Source organism: Elephas maximus, chromosome 16 (genome assembly GCF_024166365.1).
Source record: "Elephas maximus indicus isolate mEleMax1 chromosome 16, mEleMax1 primary haplotype, whole genome shotgun sequence".
Classification (NCBI taxonomy): domain Eukaryota; kingdom Metazoa; phylum Chordata; class Mammalia; order Proboscidea; family Elephantidae; genus Elephas; species Elephas maximus.
In genome coordinates, this window is record NC_064834.1 from 48134930 (window position 1) to 48150872 (window position 15943).

General features: G+C 41.1%; 1 protein-coding gene across 1 annotated transcript; it reads right to left on the reverse strand.

The window, feature by feature from the left end:
- Positions 1–603: 603 nt before the first annotated feature.
- OPALIN (oligodendrocytic myelin paranodal and inner loop protein) lies at positions 604–13071 on the reverse strand. Its single transcript, XM_049855483.1, has 6 exons — positions 12837–13071; positions 8950–8985; positions 7252–7287; positions 5027–5146; positions 3621–3677; positions 604–1194 (listed from the first exon to the last, which is right to left on the reverse strand). The coding sequence occupies exons 1-6, from the start codon at positions 12837–12839 to the stop codon at positions 1018–1020; spliced, it is 429 nt and encodes a 142-aa protein (XP_049711440.1). The 5' UTR covers positions 12840–13071; the 3' UTR covers positions 604–1017.
- Between the last annotated feature and the right edge of the window lie 2872 nt (positions 13072–15943).

Consider the following 15943-nt stretch of genomic DNA (forward strand, 5'->3'; position numbering starts at 1 on the left):
ATATGAATCTCCCAATGTCTCAAAGGTTAAATGCATTACCATAAGCCTCTGTACTTGGAACTTGGGACTTGTAATCAAGAGGCCCCTGGCTTTCATGGTTCATATTGAAGGATAAGATTACATCTAGAGTTGAAGTCTCACAGACTACTATCAACACCTAGAGTTATCTTTAGATATCAACAAGTTGGATCACAGATCAAGAAGAAAGTTTGCCATAAAAGTTCTCTTGATGACCACATAACCATGGGTAACAAATGCTAGATATCAGCTGTTTGACTTAATCAGACAAATAATATGGGAAGAGGAAGGGAAAGGAAGAGGGGAGAAAGAGCTAACACTTTGAGTGCCTACTAAGTGGCAGATGATATCCTTTTATTTCTTATTTTATCTTTCCAATAACATGAGACAGCTTGGGGAGGTTAAATTAATTCTCCAGAGTCATAAAGCTGCTCAATGGCAGGTCTGACTTGAGAGCTTCCACCTCTGTGTGACATGATCCAGCCATATTGCTGTCCCTGTGGTCAGGGTACCTGTGGCCCCACATGATTTCTATCCTAAGATATTTAAAAATAGGAACTTCTTCCCTCCACATATCCCACCACATCAGGGAGGCCTCAGCCAATACTCCCATGGAAGCCAGGTCTGCTGGCTTTTTTTGAGAAAAGGGATGTGAGATAAGATGAGAAGGTAAGACACTCAGAAACAAGTCCTTTTCCCAAAGTTACAGAGAAAAGAAAATTCCCGCTGGGGTTAGGAATGAGACCCAAGGGCTACTTCTGGATGCCTGGCAACTTCACCTGGTACTTCACTGCTTATTTAACCAAAAATCTAAGTGTTGGATGGAACTTTATCAAATCTATCTCCTAAAGAGACTAAATCAATATAAAAATTTTCCAGATCCGTGAATGAAATTTCTATTGGTTAAGAAGCAGCTTGGCAACCCTCCTCACTCCAAGTACAAATTCCTGGGTTTTCAGTTCTTTTCCAGCTCCAGGCTCACTTCTTAACTGGGCAGCATCATTCTAGGCTCAGTCTGGGTATAAGCCACCACAAGCCCCGTCTTCTCTCCATTTCTACAGGAGGGCGACGATAAGTGTCATCCATGGCCCCCTCGCTTCTTGCTACAGTCTTCACATATATGTGGCCTTCTTCTGTCCCCATTACATCATCATGTGTGGGTGACCGCCGAGGATTCTTGAGGAAAAAAAAAAAAATGTTGGTTTTAAAAAATATAGCAGAGACTTTTGCTTCCATCCAAGATGGTATAACAGCAACCAGACAAAATATAAAACTATGGTTTTCAAAACACTGGAATTCAGGCAAGGAAGGCAAGTGATCCTTGTGAGACAAAAAATAAATGAAGAGAGGCCTACAATTGCCTGAGCTTACTGCCTTGAGAGAGTTTTCAGGCAGCAGTGAATGGATGGGGAACCCAAGCAGAACCAGCAGATTCGCTGAGTTGTGGAGATGGAGATGTTAGGACCAAACGAGCTAAAGTTCACAGGGTAAAGCACTGGAGAAGAGATACCTGGACGTAGAAACAACTCCAAAGATGCGCATGCATCAAGGAGACTACCTGAGACGGAGCTACTAATCATTTGGTAAGGGATATTCTCTTACTTGGTAATGATCTTTGCTCTGAAATCTACTTTGTCTGATATTAATATAGCTACTAAAGCTTCATTTTGTTCAGTGTTGCCATAGTATCTCTTTTTCCATCCTTTTACTTCTAATCTATTTGTGTCTTTATATTTAAAATAAGTTTTTTTATAGGCAGCTTTTTTATCCAATATGGCAATCTCGGCCTTTTAACTGAGGTACTTGGGCTAGTTACATTTAATATGATTATTGATATTTGTAATTATTGTTGTTAGTTGCTGTTGAGTCAATTCTGACTCATGGAGATCCCATGTGCGCAGAATAGAACTGCTCAAGGTTTCAAGGCTGTGACCTCTTGGAAGCAGCTTGCCAGACCTGTCTCTTGACATGCCTCTGGATGTATTTGAACCACCAACCTTTTAGCTAGTAGTTAAGTGCTTAAGCATGTATACCACCAAAGGACTCCTGATCATTGATATGGTGGGGATTAAATATATCATCTTGTCATTTGTTTTCTATTTATTCCATCTGATATTGTTACTTTTTAAATCTTTTATTTATTTGTCTTCTTTTATGCCTTGGCTTTTCTTACCTCTTTGTTCTTCTATATAGGTTTTAGCCTTCTAAATTCCATGAAAAATATCCTTTGGAATTTATATTGGAATTACATTTATTATATAGGACGATTTGGAATTGCTTGACATCTTTATGCTGTTGAGTCTTCTATCCAGGAGTATAGTATATAATTGCTATTATTTAGGTCTTATTTAATCTCTTTTACTAAAGTTCTATTATTCTCCGTAAAGAGATTACATATTTTTGTTAGATTTTTTCATCACCACTGTGTATATTTTATTGCCATTGCAAAATGGTATTTTTTAGAGCTAATTTTTCTAGTTGATTTTTGTGGATATTTAGAAATACAAATTACTTTTATGCATTGATTTTGCATCCAGTAAGCTTGTTAAAATCTCTTGTTAATTCCAATAATTTATCTGTAGATTACTTGCTTTTTCTTTGTAGACATATCATCTTCATATAATAATAGTTTTTCCTCCTTTCCAGTCTTATACTTTCTATTTCTGTTTATTAGCCCATTGCATTTATTATCCTATTGCATTGAAATACAACCAGAATGCTCCTTAGAGGCAAGGATGGTCAGACTACGACCCACATACTTTGGACATGTTGTCAGGAGGGATCAGTCCCTGGGGAAGGACATCATGCTTGGTAAAGTAGAGGGTCATTAGAAATGATGGGGTCACAGCACTTGACCGTGACCATAATTAAAATCAGTGGTTCTTAAATGTGGATGCATATTAGAATCATCAGGGAGCTTTAAAAACAAAACAAAGTAGAGGATCAGCAAAAAAGAAGACCTTCAGTGAGATGGATTGACGAAGTGGCTGCAACAATGACTTAAGCATAACAACGATTGTGAGGATGGTGCAGGACCGGGCAGTGGTTTGTTCTGTTGTACATAGGGTCACTACGAGTCGGAACCGACTTGATGGCACCTGACAACAACAATCGCATTGACTAGGACCTTAAGTACAATATCGAATAGAAGTGTTGTGAGCGAGTATCCTAGTTTTGTTTCCGATGTTAAAAGAGAATGCTTTCAATGTTTTACCGTAGGTATGATATTTGCTGCAGTTTTTTTTAAGATATCCTCTTTCAAGTTAAGGATGTTCTTGTTGTATTTTTGGTTTGCTAAGAGTTCATATCACAAATGGCTGTTGAAATTTTTTTGAACACTCTTCTATTAACATGGTCACATGATTTTTCTCTTTTAATTCGTCAGTGAAATAAATTACATTAATTGGTTTTCCAATATTAAATCAACCTTGCAATCCTGTTCAGTCAACAAAAACCCACTGAGAACCTTCTTTGTGCTTGAACTTCACTTGGTAGTCTCTTTCCACATGTGTTCAGAGAATCCTTTTCATGTAAAGGCTTTAGAACTCTTACATTGTTTACTGTATAAATGGTATTTAGAGATTAGAACTTAGAGTTCTTACCTCAGATATCTTGGGGTTGTCAAAGATGTCTGAAATTTCACACGGTCTCTCATGTTCCTAAATTGGTACCCAAACAAAGAAGAAATGAAGGGTCACAGCATTTGACCACGACCATAATTAAAATCAGTGATTCTTAAATGTGGTTGCATATTAGAATCATCAGGGAGTTTAAAAGTGAACAAACAAATAGATTATAACTCCCCCTCCACCCCCATCAAAAACAAAAACAAGAAACTAATGTGAGTTACTCTGAAAATAATCCAAAATTGAAAGTGTGAAGGAGAGGGTGGGAGTAGAGATGAAACAATTTTGTCCATGAGTTGATAATTGAGTTCGTTATGCTATCCTCTCTACTTTTGTATATGTTAAAATTCTCCATACTAAAAACTTTTATAAAAGACCAATGTCACAGGTCTATCATCATCCAGAGATTCTGATTTAATTGGTTTTGCCACTTTTTTTTTTTTAGCCTCCTAGATGATTTTAAAGCACACTGAGGAGTTGAGATATCTTACTTAAATAATACCACCAACCACCACAATACTTTTTAGTGTTTTTAAAGTCTGTAGCTTGTCAAACATCTTTACATTCATCATCTCATTTCCTTCTTACGACTCTGTCTACTTGTAAAATAAAGACGGCAATTTTATGACTTCTGTTTTGGAGGTGAACTAACTGAGGATCAGAAAAGGTTAAGTCACTTGCCCAGGACCATGTAACTCATAAAGTTGCAGAGCCGGGATTAGATCCTAGGTTTTCTGTCTTCCCATTAATGCTTACAGTATGAGAACAACCATGAATGTTCATAAATAAAGACTAGGATTAGAATACAGAGTCCACACGACACATTTGTGTCATAACCACAGAACCTTGACGGATATTTCTCTGTGTGGCCTTTGAACTCTGGGTAGAGTCCTCATAGCAAGCTGACATTTGGGGGTTAGGTAGCTTGTCTTGTGACCTATGTGTGTTCAGATGTGGAAAAGGGCAGATATAAGTAGAGTCACTTACTTCTGGACATAACCCTACCATAGGTACCTGAGCGCCTTTTTGTTCCCTATCTTTCCTAAGATTGTCTCAATCCTTTCTGTGAAGTTTGTGCCCTTCTCTTTCTCAATTTTAGAAAAGACTGTATAGACATGAGTTTGCCATGGCAACAAACACCCCTTTCCACTTCTACTCTTTGCCACCTTCCTTGTTGCCACAGATTTCTTCAGGTGCCCTGTGGGTTGTACTGACATCTCTGCCTATTGTGTAATATCTTGAGTCTAAGATAGAAACCTAGGCACAGGAACTTCCACCATCTTGTCCTCAGGAAACAGACTTGGGTCCTGGATTTTAACACTAAGTTCACCAAAATACTGATTTCTGCTGACACGATCAGAACCAAAGAAGCTGGCAGTTACCTCGATGGAGTCATTGCTTCTTCTTCTTCTTTGAATCAAGGTCAATAATAAAGCCACCAGCAGGGCTGTGGCCGCCAGGGATGGAATGCCTGCTGCCAACCCAACAGAAGACTTGCAGTCCTGAGAGAGAGAGAAACATAGAGTCAAAGGATGCCCAGGTTCTCCGGGAATAAAGGAAAAGTTTGATAGATCAAAAATAAAAACAAAAAACCTGCATAGACCCTAAATGTCATGTACAAAATCAAAAGCATAATGAACTACTGTGAAAAAAAGTTTGTGACAAATGGCTTATTTCATAGTTTAAATCAATTAGAAAATGACAATAATTCAACAGAAAAATGGGCAAAGGATATGATAGGCAATTCCTTGGAGAAGAAGCACAAATTTGTAATTAATATGGGAAAAGCTGCTAAGCCTACTTGCTGATACATAACCGAAAGCAACATAAGAGATCATTTCACCTGTCAGTTTAGCATCAAGTAAAAGGTTTTATAATATCCCACACCATTTTGATGAGAATCATTTGGATTTATTTACACAACATATTAACTAGTTAATTTTCAAATTCCTGTTTTGCTCTCAGTGGAAATAACCATCCTTGCAGCCACAAACATTTTCAGATTTGCAGATTGCCCAGAAGTAACAAAGATAATCTGCAGAATGCCTATAAATCTACAATTCTCATTTAATGCCAGAGTCTTTTTCACTTTGGTGGGGATGATATTATGGAAGAATAACATATATAGAGAAATGTATAAACTTAAAATTATATCCTTTTGACTTGGTGACTTTTTATATGATGAACACACCTATGTCACCAGCACCCAAATCAAGAAACAGAGCATTGCCAGCACCCCAGGGGCCCCATCATACTCCCTTCCAGTCACCCCAAGTACAACCACTATCCTGATTTCCATCACCATATATTAGTTTTGTCTGTTCTTGAACTTGATGTTGGTGCATACGTAAAGTATGTACTTTTTTGCATCTGGCTCTTCTGCTCAACTATGTGAAATTCATTGGTATTTTTGAGCATTCTCAAAAACATTTTTTAAACCTCTTTTTATTGTGATAAATACATATAACAAAAAATATATCATTTTAACCATTTTAAAATGTACAATTCAGTGGCATTAATTATATTCACAATGTTTACAACCACCACCACTGTCTATTTCTGAGTTTTTTTATCATCCCAAACCCAATAAGCCCTTAGGCAACAACTCTACATTTCACTGTCCCCCCCCCGCAGACTCTGGTAACCACTAACAACCTTTTGTCTCTATGCATTTGACTGTTCTAGAAATTTCATATAAGTGAGATCATACAATATTTACCCTTTTGTGTCTGGCTTATTTCACTGAACATTATGTTTTTATGGCTCATCTATTTTTTTTTTATGCCTTAGTATGTATCAGAACTTCATTCATCCTTATGGCTGAATAATATGCCATTGTATGGGTATACCCCATTTTGTTTATCCATCCGTCTGTTGATGAACACTTGAGTTGTTTCCACCCTTTGGCTATCGTAACGCTGCTATGAACCTTGGTGTGCATGTATCTGTTTGAGTTCCTGCTTTCAATTCTTTTGGGTATATACCTACGGGTGGAATTGCTGGGTCATATGAAGCCCAGGAAGTGTTTCATTCTGTCGTACATAGTGTCTCCATGAGCTGGAACTGACTCAATGGCACCTTTCAACAACAATAATGAAGCCCTGGTGGTGCAGTGGTTAAGAGCTTGGCTGCTAGTCAAAAGGCCAGCAGTTCATACCCACCAGCAGCTCCTTGGAAACCCTATGGAGCAGCCCTACTCTGTCCTGTAGGGTCACTATGAGTCGGAATCAACTCGATGGCAATAAGTGTGGCTTTTTTCTTTATGGTAATTCTATGTTTAACTTTTTGAAGAACCTCCACACTCTCCTCTTTTGAGGTGAGTTGTTGAGGCAGGTCCTGTTGCCAGGAACATACCAAATTTTCTCTGATCCTCAGAACAAATGCATGACATGGCTAGAGCGTTATTATCCCCATGCTGTAAATAAGGAAGCTCTGGTGGCGCAGTGGTTAAAGCGATCGACTGCCAAGCAAAAGGTCAGCGGTTCCATGGAAGAAAGATGCGGCAGTCTGCTTCCGTAGAGATTTACAGCCTTGGAAACCTCATGGGGTTGCTATGAGTCGGAATTGACTCAAAACCATGGCTCTGTAATTTAATTGTTGTACTTACTGCTTCTTTCCCACCTGTAACAACTGGGGAGGCAGTCTGCAGAAAAAGAACATACGTCTTAAGAAAAAAGAAATTTATAACTACATGTTATAAAAGATAGTCTGTACAAGGTTCAGCTGTACTGTCTCAAGTTCACCCCTTTGCTGAGCTTTCTGTTTAAAAAAAAAAAAATTGCCAAATAGAACCTTACTTTGTTGCGTCCCAGGTGAGAACTGGAATGAAATTTGAATACAAGGATAAAGAATTCAGAAATTCAAGTAGCGTCTTCATTATTCAACCTTGGGTTTGCCATAACACATTTTGTAACACCAAAAGGCTTTCTCCTGCCTCTAGTCCCCACCCTTGCAGCACACGCTGAGCTCAAAAGGGAAAAAAATGTGAAAACTGGTGGAAGCAAGGCTCTTAAAGGAAGCCTTATTTGTTTTCAAATGTGTAATGAAGCAAATGGTTTTGAGGGTGTCTGAGGTTGTGAATCATCTGTGATGGTAGTGATAATTTCACATTGAATGAATACGTTACACATTTCTGGCTCACATCTCCACTCAAGGAGCACCATTGGACTTCATCCATTTATGTGGTATTTTAGGTAAGAGCCTTGCCTTGAATCATAAATCTCAAGGAACAAAGTTCTACTTTGTTAGCAACTAACTCATGGAAATTACATTAACTGGCAGAGCGTGAGGTTAAGAGAGCGGGCCCTGGGCCCATTCAGTTCATCCTATTTGAATAATCATGTAACTAACTGATTAGAAAGATTTGAAAGAGTCAAACCCACTGAATATCTGGACCAGAAAACTGTCCAGCTCAATCATAGTAGCACTAAACCCATTAAAAAACCAAACCTGTTGTGGTCAATTGCAGCTCATAGTGACTCTACATGACAGGGTAGAACTGCCCCATAAAGTATCCAAGGAGAGCCTGGTGGATTCGAACTGCTGACATTTTGGTTAACAGCCATAGTTCTTAACCACTACACCACCAGGATTTCCACTACTGGTCAGAAAACAGCCCTAGGTGTTGTGTTATCTCCACACACAGGACAGCAGAAGATGAAGATCAAGTATGGGTTGAGACTGTATGCCACCTACAACTAAAAGTCTCTATTTTGACTTGCAACTAAATGCCATAATCAAGAGCCATAAAATACTTATTTTTTGTTGACCTAATAATCTCCCTTCTAGACTATATGCTAAGGAAATAATCTTAAATGCAGATAAGGGTTTATGTATAATGATGTTTACCACAAAATTATCTGTAATTGTAATTAATCGACTGAAGGAATAACCCACTTGGAGCAATATCTTATGACCATCCTCTGTTGTATTTATAAAGACTGATATATATAATGGAAATTATATGTGGAATAAAAGCACAATTGTAAAAGACCAAAAAAAGTTAAACTTTATGTAAAGTCAAAAAGGACTGGAATAGGCTACACCAAAATATTTTCTGCTGATGGAAATTTAGGTGCTTTTCCTACTATTTTCCTCGTTTCCCATAATGTGTACTTATAATTTTTATAATTAAAAAAAAAATCAGCACTCCCAACTATTGATAAATGATTTTGAAAAGCTGTATAACTTATCATTATACATGTAACAACAGTAAGTTGACGGAATGGAAGTTCTAGAAGTCCAGCATAAATTCGGCATTGGCCTTCCCTGACTTGCCTGGTATGTGGGTGACTGATATACTTACCATGTTAGCCGGCAGGGTGAAGTTGAGGGAAAAACTCTGGAAGAGAGAAGAAAACATTAAAGGTCCTAGGGATGGTCAGTCTGGCTTGTGACCCCTCCTCCCTCAAACTTCACTGACACTGGTTGGCACTTAGAGAATTTATTGATTCTGAAAGCTTAGTCAGCCCTAGTCTCCATTACCAATCTTGGACCAAAAGTGTTGGGGTTTGGGACAAGGGACAGAGGAGCCTGAGGTAATGAGTTCCTTCTTTAGCATCTCTTCCCACTCCCCAAGTCTTCAAGCAGGGACAGATTAAAGGGCCAGCCAGTGGGGTTCTTACCTGATCCACAAAAACATAGATTGAAATTCAGCAAAGTGGGGAAATGTGTTTTTTCCAGGACTCCTTTCAGGGAGAAAACTGCATGTATAAGGTTAGAAGTACTTTGACACTTCCTGCCCCAAGCAGGAAGACCCTCTAAGGGGCACACTCCAACAAGAACACTAAATCACCTTCTGAGAGGACTTAGACTAGTAAAGACAAGGCTCCCATTTTAGCTGAACCTGATGCAGAGGTTCTGGACTGAAGATGAACTGAATCAACAAGGACAGACTAACCCTTCTCTCACTCAGCACCTAGTCTTCCCATTGCCATCAAGGTGATTCCAACTCATAGTGCCTCTAGAGGACAGAGTAGAACTGCCCCATAGGGTTTCCAAGGCTGTAATCTTTATGGAAGCAGACTTCCATATCTTTCTCCCAAGGAGTGACTGCTGGGTTCAAACCTCTGATCTTTTGGTTACCAGCTGAGTGCTTTAACCACTGTGCCACCAGGGCTTCTTCCACCCAGTCTTACCTCTCCCTAAATATGGAATTGCTATTTAAAGGTCATGAGCAAAATGAGACACCAAATTGTTAGCCTGTCCAGGTGCTGTTTATCAGTAACAGGCCCTGCCCAAGGCCTCCCATTGGCTCCTTCCTCCTCCTGTCTCCATCCCCTGTCACTCCAGTTTGGGCTGGTTCTTCACCAAGTCCTTTCCCTGCCTGGATGGGAACAATGGGTGGAATCCGTTCTAACTCAGCTGGTGATACTTTCTGTTCCTCGTGTCCCTGGGCTGAAGTGGTCTTGTTTCTACTTTCTGGACTCACAGCACCCTGTGTCCAACATCCCTTGATTAATAGTCCCCTGGGTGTGCCCCCAATCAGCTCCAGCCTTCCTGACCCCCAGGGCTTGGCCTGCACTGTACCTGCTGATCTTCCCAAAGGCCCCCAGGACCAGGCTTTATCATTCTAGAAGCAATGTATTTGCTAAATTTTTAGATTAGATGTTATCCAACAATAGGAATATCAAATAATATGGAGGGTTAAAAACCCAAAAGAATCATAAATTTTAGACCTGAAGTGCCTCAGAGAACATCTACCTCAAAACCTTCATTTTATAAAAGACCCAGGAGCTCATCAGAAATTGCCTCACGAATAAATGAGAACAGCTATGGTCTCTATCTCTTAAAACAGGCCAAATGAGCTCTGTCCCTGTGATTCAAACCTAACTTGAAACAAGGTTCTAGAGGAGATAGTCCCAATATATGCAAGATTACTAAAATGTCTACTTTAGCTAGTTCACTAGTAGGCTGGAGTTCAGATGGATTAATAATGGGAAAATATTTTGTAAACCAAAAGTGTTTTAAGAACCTATGATGTATTCTCCACCCACCACCACGTTCCCCACCCCCATGCCCAATCCCAAAGATTATGTGCTTCAACCAAGATGGCCCTATCCAGCTAGCATGCTATAATGGTGATTTTGCTTATTTCTCTCTCTCTCTCTCTCAACAACAGGGTGCCCTCACGTTATAGAGGAGGAAACCAAGGCTCGAGAATGTGACCAGGTTGCCAAAGTTCATATGACTAGTTAGCTGTCACCGGAACCCAGATCTTCTGGTGGCAGGCCTCTTTCCACTGCCCCACAAAGCTTCCACACAACTCCTATAGCTTCTACAGACTAGGTGGAGCCCCCAGGCTCACAGAACTATGCACCTCTTTTTTTTTAGGACAATGCTAGAGTGAGTGGGACATCTGGGATACCTTAGGTCAGGGTCTTTTTGCTCAAGGGACCTAACCACTGCCCTTCATGCTAACCCCAGCCAAGCCCACAGGTGCTGCGGGGACACTTGATGGTCACTGCATTGAGTAACACAGCTGCCCAGAGCCTTATCTCATCAGAGAGCACTGGGTACTGATGTCAGCAGGCCCCAGACAAAGCTTCCTTTGGGAGGGACAAAAGAGGAGGGGAGCAGCAACAAGCAGGCAATTCCATGCACTATTTATCAACATTTGGATGACAAATATTTTGGCTAATTTCAGAAAGATATTCATGTTCTGTAGAAACACAGTACATTGATCTCATGGGGAGGAAAACATTGTGCAGATTTGGGTAGAGAAGAACCTGATGAAGCACCCTTTAAAGAAGCAGCTAGGTGGGGTAAGGAACCCCCAGCTTTGGAGTCACCTTATTTGAATCTGAGTCCAGACTCAGCCACATAGCAGGTGTGTGGCCTTTGATGAGCCACTCAGTCTCGCTGGTCTCTATTTCCTTACAGTAGATCTACTCTCCCAGGCTCAGTTTTCCCATCCCCCAAATGGGGAACTATCTTGCCCACCTCACAAGATAAACCCAAAAGAGATAGTGTCTGTGGCAGCTTCTTCCAAACTGTGAAATACTCCAGGGATAACCTGGTACCATTGTCTTCATGGCCTGTTAGTACAGAGCGAGGCATCAGGAAACCGCCTGGCAAATTCTTGTCAGATGGAATTGCATGCATGGATTAGCAGTATTTAAAGTACCAGAATTTGACACAATATACTGTTGCTAAGGAGCCCTAGTGGCACAGCAGTTGTGCACTCAGCTGCTAACCAAAACGTTGGCAGTTCAAACCCACCAGCTGCTCTGAGTGAGAAAAATGTCTGTCTGCGTTTGTAAAGATTACAGTCTTGGAAACCCTATGGGGGAAGTTCTACTCTGTCTTATAGGGTTGGTATGAGTTGTAATCAACTTGAAGGCAACAGGTTACACTTACTGCTAAAACGAGTCCAAGCACTATGTAATATCATCATAACAGTTCTGTAGGCACTTAGGATCTCAGTGGCTGAGTGTCACTTTGCTATGAGCGTGCTGTTTGTGAGGAGAAGGAAGGAGAGATGAGGAATAATAACTCACTGTTACTAAGTGTGTACTGTCTATCAGGCACTGTACTAATAACATCTCTATGAAGTGAGTGCTTTTGTCCCTACACCATAGATCTGTGGAAACTGAGTCCGAGATAGGTTTCCGAAGGTCACCAGCTGTTGGATTAGATCACAGATCTTCCTAACTCCAAGCCCTAAATTCAACTCCTTTTAATAATCCCTTTAATAAAAGAATCACAGAAACCTCTTCTGCTTTTACTTCTAATTTAGAAAACGTTGCTTCATTTAGTTATAAGCAAATATGTACCACAAGTCAAAAAGAAAAAGAAATTTATGAAGATCATATTTCTGATAATGTAGCAAAAGGCAGACTGAGCAAAAGAGAAACATAAAGTCATTGATCGGTCCCATCGCTTTGACTAGGAAATGCATGGAGCTGAAACAGTTACTCTGCACCCTTGTATGTGGGGTTTTAGAAACAAAATAAAATAAAAGATGAGACTGGAAAAGATGAGATTAGATTTTAAAAAAATGATTAGTGTTTTACACATAGAAAAATACTTAAAAACCAAGTCCTTTGACCTCATTGTACTGAGGGTCTGGTACATTGGGTTAGGAGATGTACAGATACATTGAATTAGGAGACATGAGCTTTAAAAACCTGGGAACTGTCTTACAGAGGGAGATCAGGGTTAGGCTGAGAAAAGACTTTAGCTCTTACTCACCATTTCTGACAGCCTCCCAAACGCCTTCTCCAAATACTGCCCTTCGTGAGTTTAAGCTCCTTTCTCACTGGTGCTACTGGCGTGTGTCTCACATTTGTAGGAACTTACAACTGGGAGAGCAAGGGCAGCAGGGTGAGGAGTGGCTCCGACATAGCTCACTGGTTGGAGAGCCCCTGACAAGCCATTTATGGTCAGGGGAGTAGCCAAGTCCTTGGGCCATCCCTCAGGAAAGATGTTCTCTGTTCCCTGGTCACGGTGTAGTATGTGTCATTCACTCTTTGCTTTCATTTTCTGTCCTTCTTACTTTTCAGGTCCCTTCCTTGGAACACCTCAGTTTTAGCAATGAACCCACAGCTGGTCTGAGAGCTTGGAGGCTTCTGCAGCCAACCACTCTCTAGAAACAATGGCTTACACAGGGCTGTGGCTGGCAGCTCCATCTCCAGCTGACAGGCATCTGTCATTTACCTCTTCCTTGGTGATGACGCAGTCAACACCTTACCAGCATCAATGCAGAGAATGCCTGGAAGATGGACATTGGAGCCTGTTGTGTTTTTGAGACAGGGCTGTAGCTGCCACAATAAACATACTTGCTAATCATCGAGCTGCCTAGTGGTGAGTTTTGACACTCCCCCTTCCTGTTCTCACATTTTGAGTGGGAAGCCTCCTAGAGCTGAAAGAAGCAGTTGGCAGGGGATGCTTTCTCTTTCCTATGATTTCTCTGTTATAAGTTTGCTTCTTTCAAACAACAGAATGAAAAGCTAGTAATTAGTTCATTTAAATGAATTCATTCATTCCTTCATACAACAAATCTTTTTGACACCTACTATATGTCAAGGGGAAACCCTCGTGGTGTAGTGGTTAAGAGTTCCGCTGTTAACCAAAAAGTCAGCAGTTCGAATCCACCAACTGCTCCTTGGAAACACTTTGGGGCAGTTCTACTTTGTCCTGTAGGGTCGCTATGAGTTAGAATTGACTCGACTGCAACAGATTTCGTTTGGTATATGTCAAAGGGCACACCATGAGTCAGAACCGATTTGATGGCAAGTAATAGCAACAACAATATATGTCAAGGGCTATTCTGGGCACTTTTGGATATCGGTGATGAAGACAAATGAGGCCTTAACTCTCATGGATTTATGTTCCAGAGGGCAGACCTACAACAATCAAGTGAACAAGCGAAAATCATTTGAGAAACAAATGGGGTTGGGTAAGGAGACAGTGGTCAGGGTAACTGGAGAGGCAGTTACTCTAAACATCTCTGAGAGATGACATTTAGGCTGCATGTGAAAGATGAGAAGAGGGGAGTGTGAAGGGTTGAGGGAGGAGAGTTCCAGGCAGAGGGAACAGCAAATGAACAAGGCTGAAACAAGCTTGGTGTGTTCAGGGAACCGGAAGGAGGCTGGTGTGGCTGCAGCAACGTGAACCAGGAAAGGAACCTGGAAGGTGTTAAGAGCAGAGTGAGTTAGAGACCTGATTATGTGGGCAGGGCAGGGCATGGCAAGATCTTCATTCCTGGAAAATAGGGAGATTTCCGGGTTTAAATGGAAGAGGGGCTTGATAAAATTGACTTTATGTAGGTTTCTGTGTGGAGCATGTATTACAGGGCCAAGAGTGGAAGCTAGAGTCTTAGTGAGTAATGCTGGTGGCCGTCCTGTTATGGGGACAGTGGAAATGGAGAGCAGTGAATTAATGCAGGGGAGTGAAAATGGGAGGAAGTGCAATATAAAGCTAACTCCTGGGTTTTTCATTTGACAACCAGACAGGTTGGAGACACAATTTATTTAGGCAGGTAATAGTGGAGAAACAAATTTGAAGCATGGGGATCAAGAACTCTGTTTGGGCTGCCTTAAAATTGAGCCACCTATGAGCTATTCATCCCCACACGTTTGTCAGTTTGTCATAGTGTGGTAGCTTGCACGTGCCAGAGGAATAAACAAATCTGTCTTGAAAGAAGTACAGTCAGAATGCTCCTTAGAAGCAAGATGGCAAGACTTCGTCTCACATACTTCGGACATGTTATCAGGAGGGATCAGTCTCTGAAGAAGGACATTATGCTTGGTAAAGTAGAGGGTCAGCAAAAAAGAGGAAGATCCTCATTGAGAAGGGCTGACACAGTGGCTGCACAATGGGCTCAAGCATAATAACAATTGTGAGGATGGCACAGGAGCAGGCAGTGCTTCGTTCCGTTGTATATAGGGTCACTACGAGTCAGCACCTAACAACAACAACATGAGCTATCCAAGTGGTAGTGCCAAGCCAGCCTTTAGGTAAAGGTCCTGTGAGGCTGAAGATGGGTATTTAGAAGTGGTTGACCTGTACATGGTTTTAAAGCTACGGAAGTATATAAGCAGGTAAGCAAAGCAAAGGGCCAGGACAAAGATTAGGGGCTTAGGGATATTTAGGGGCTTGGTGGAAAAGGCAGAGCCAAGCAAGGAAGGTTCAGTGAGGGGGGAAAAAAGCCAGGAAACTGTGGAGTCACAGGAAAGAACTGCTTCAGGCAAGTTGTTGTTTTTGTTGTTAGGTGCCGTTGAGTCAGCTCCAACTCATAGCGACCCTATGCACAACAGAACAAAGCACTGCCCGGTCCTGCACCATCCTTACAATCCTTGTTATGGTTGAGCTCATTATTGCAGCCACTGTGTCAATCCACCTCGTTGAGGATCCTTCTCTTTTCTGCTGACCCTGTGCTTCAGGCAAGGGGGACTGGTTAATTGTGTCAAATGCAGCCAAGAAGTATCCTGAGGAGAGGTCAGAGATGCCATTTGATTCCCAGTACGATGGTTGCTGGTGATCTTGAGAAGAGCAGATTCATGGCACAGTGGAGAAAACCAGACTGCCTTTAGTACAGTGGATTTTTCATCCTGGCTGCACACTTGAATCACCAGGGAGCACAGTCAGGTTACCTAATAAGCAAGGTATACACGGGCTTATCTGTGCATATGTACTAATCTGTAGTGCACAATTTTACATGGGTTTCACCCTATGAAACGTGGTGAAACTCACGTGAAATTGCGCACTACAGATTAGTAAGTAAACACGATTAAACCCATGAGTAGCTTGCTTACTACAAGCTTATACGTGCCTTGCTTACTGGTTAATCTGCCCCT

Bases quoted from the DNA above. Each gene is read 5' to 3' on its own strand.
- OPALIN (XM_049855483.1), bottom strand. The intron at 7,288-8,949 runs GTAAGTATATCA...CTTTTTCTGCAG, and splicing joins TCACCCTGCCGGCTAACATG to ACTGCCTCCCCAGTTGTTAC. The intron at 5,147-7,251 runs GTAAGTACAACA...TCTCTCTCTCAG, and splicing joins TTACAGGTGGGAAAGAAGCA to GACTGCAAGTCTTCTGTTGG.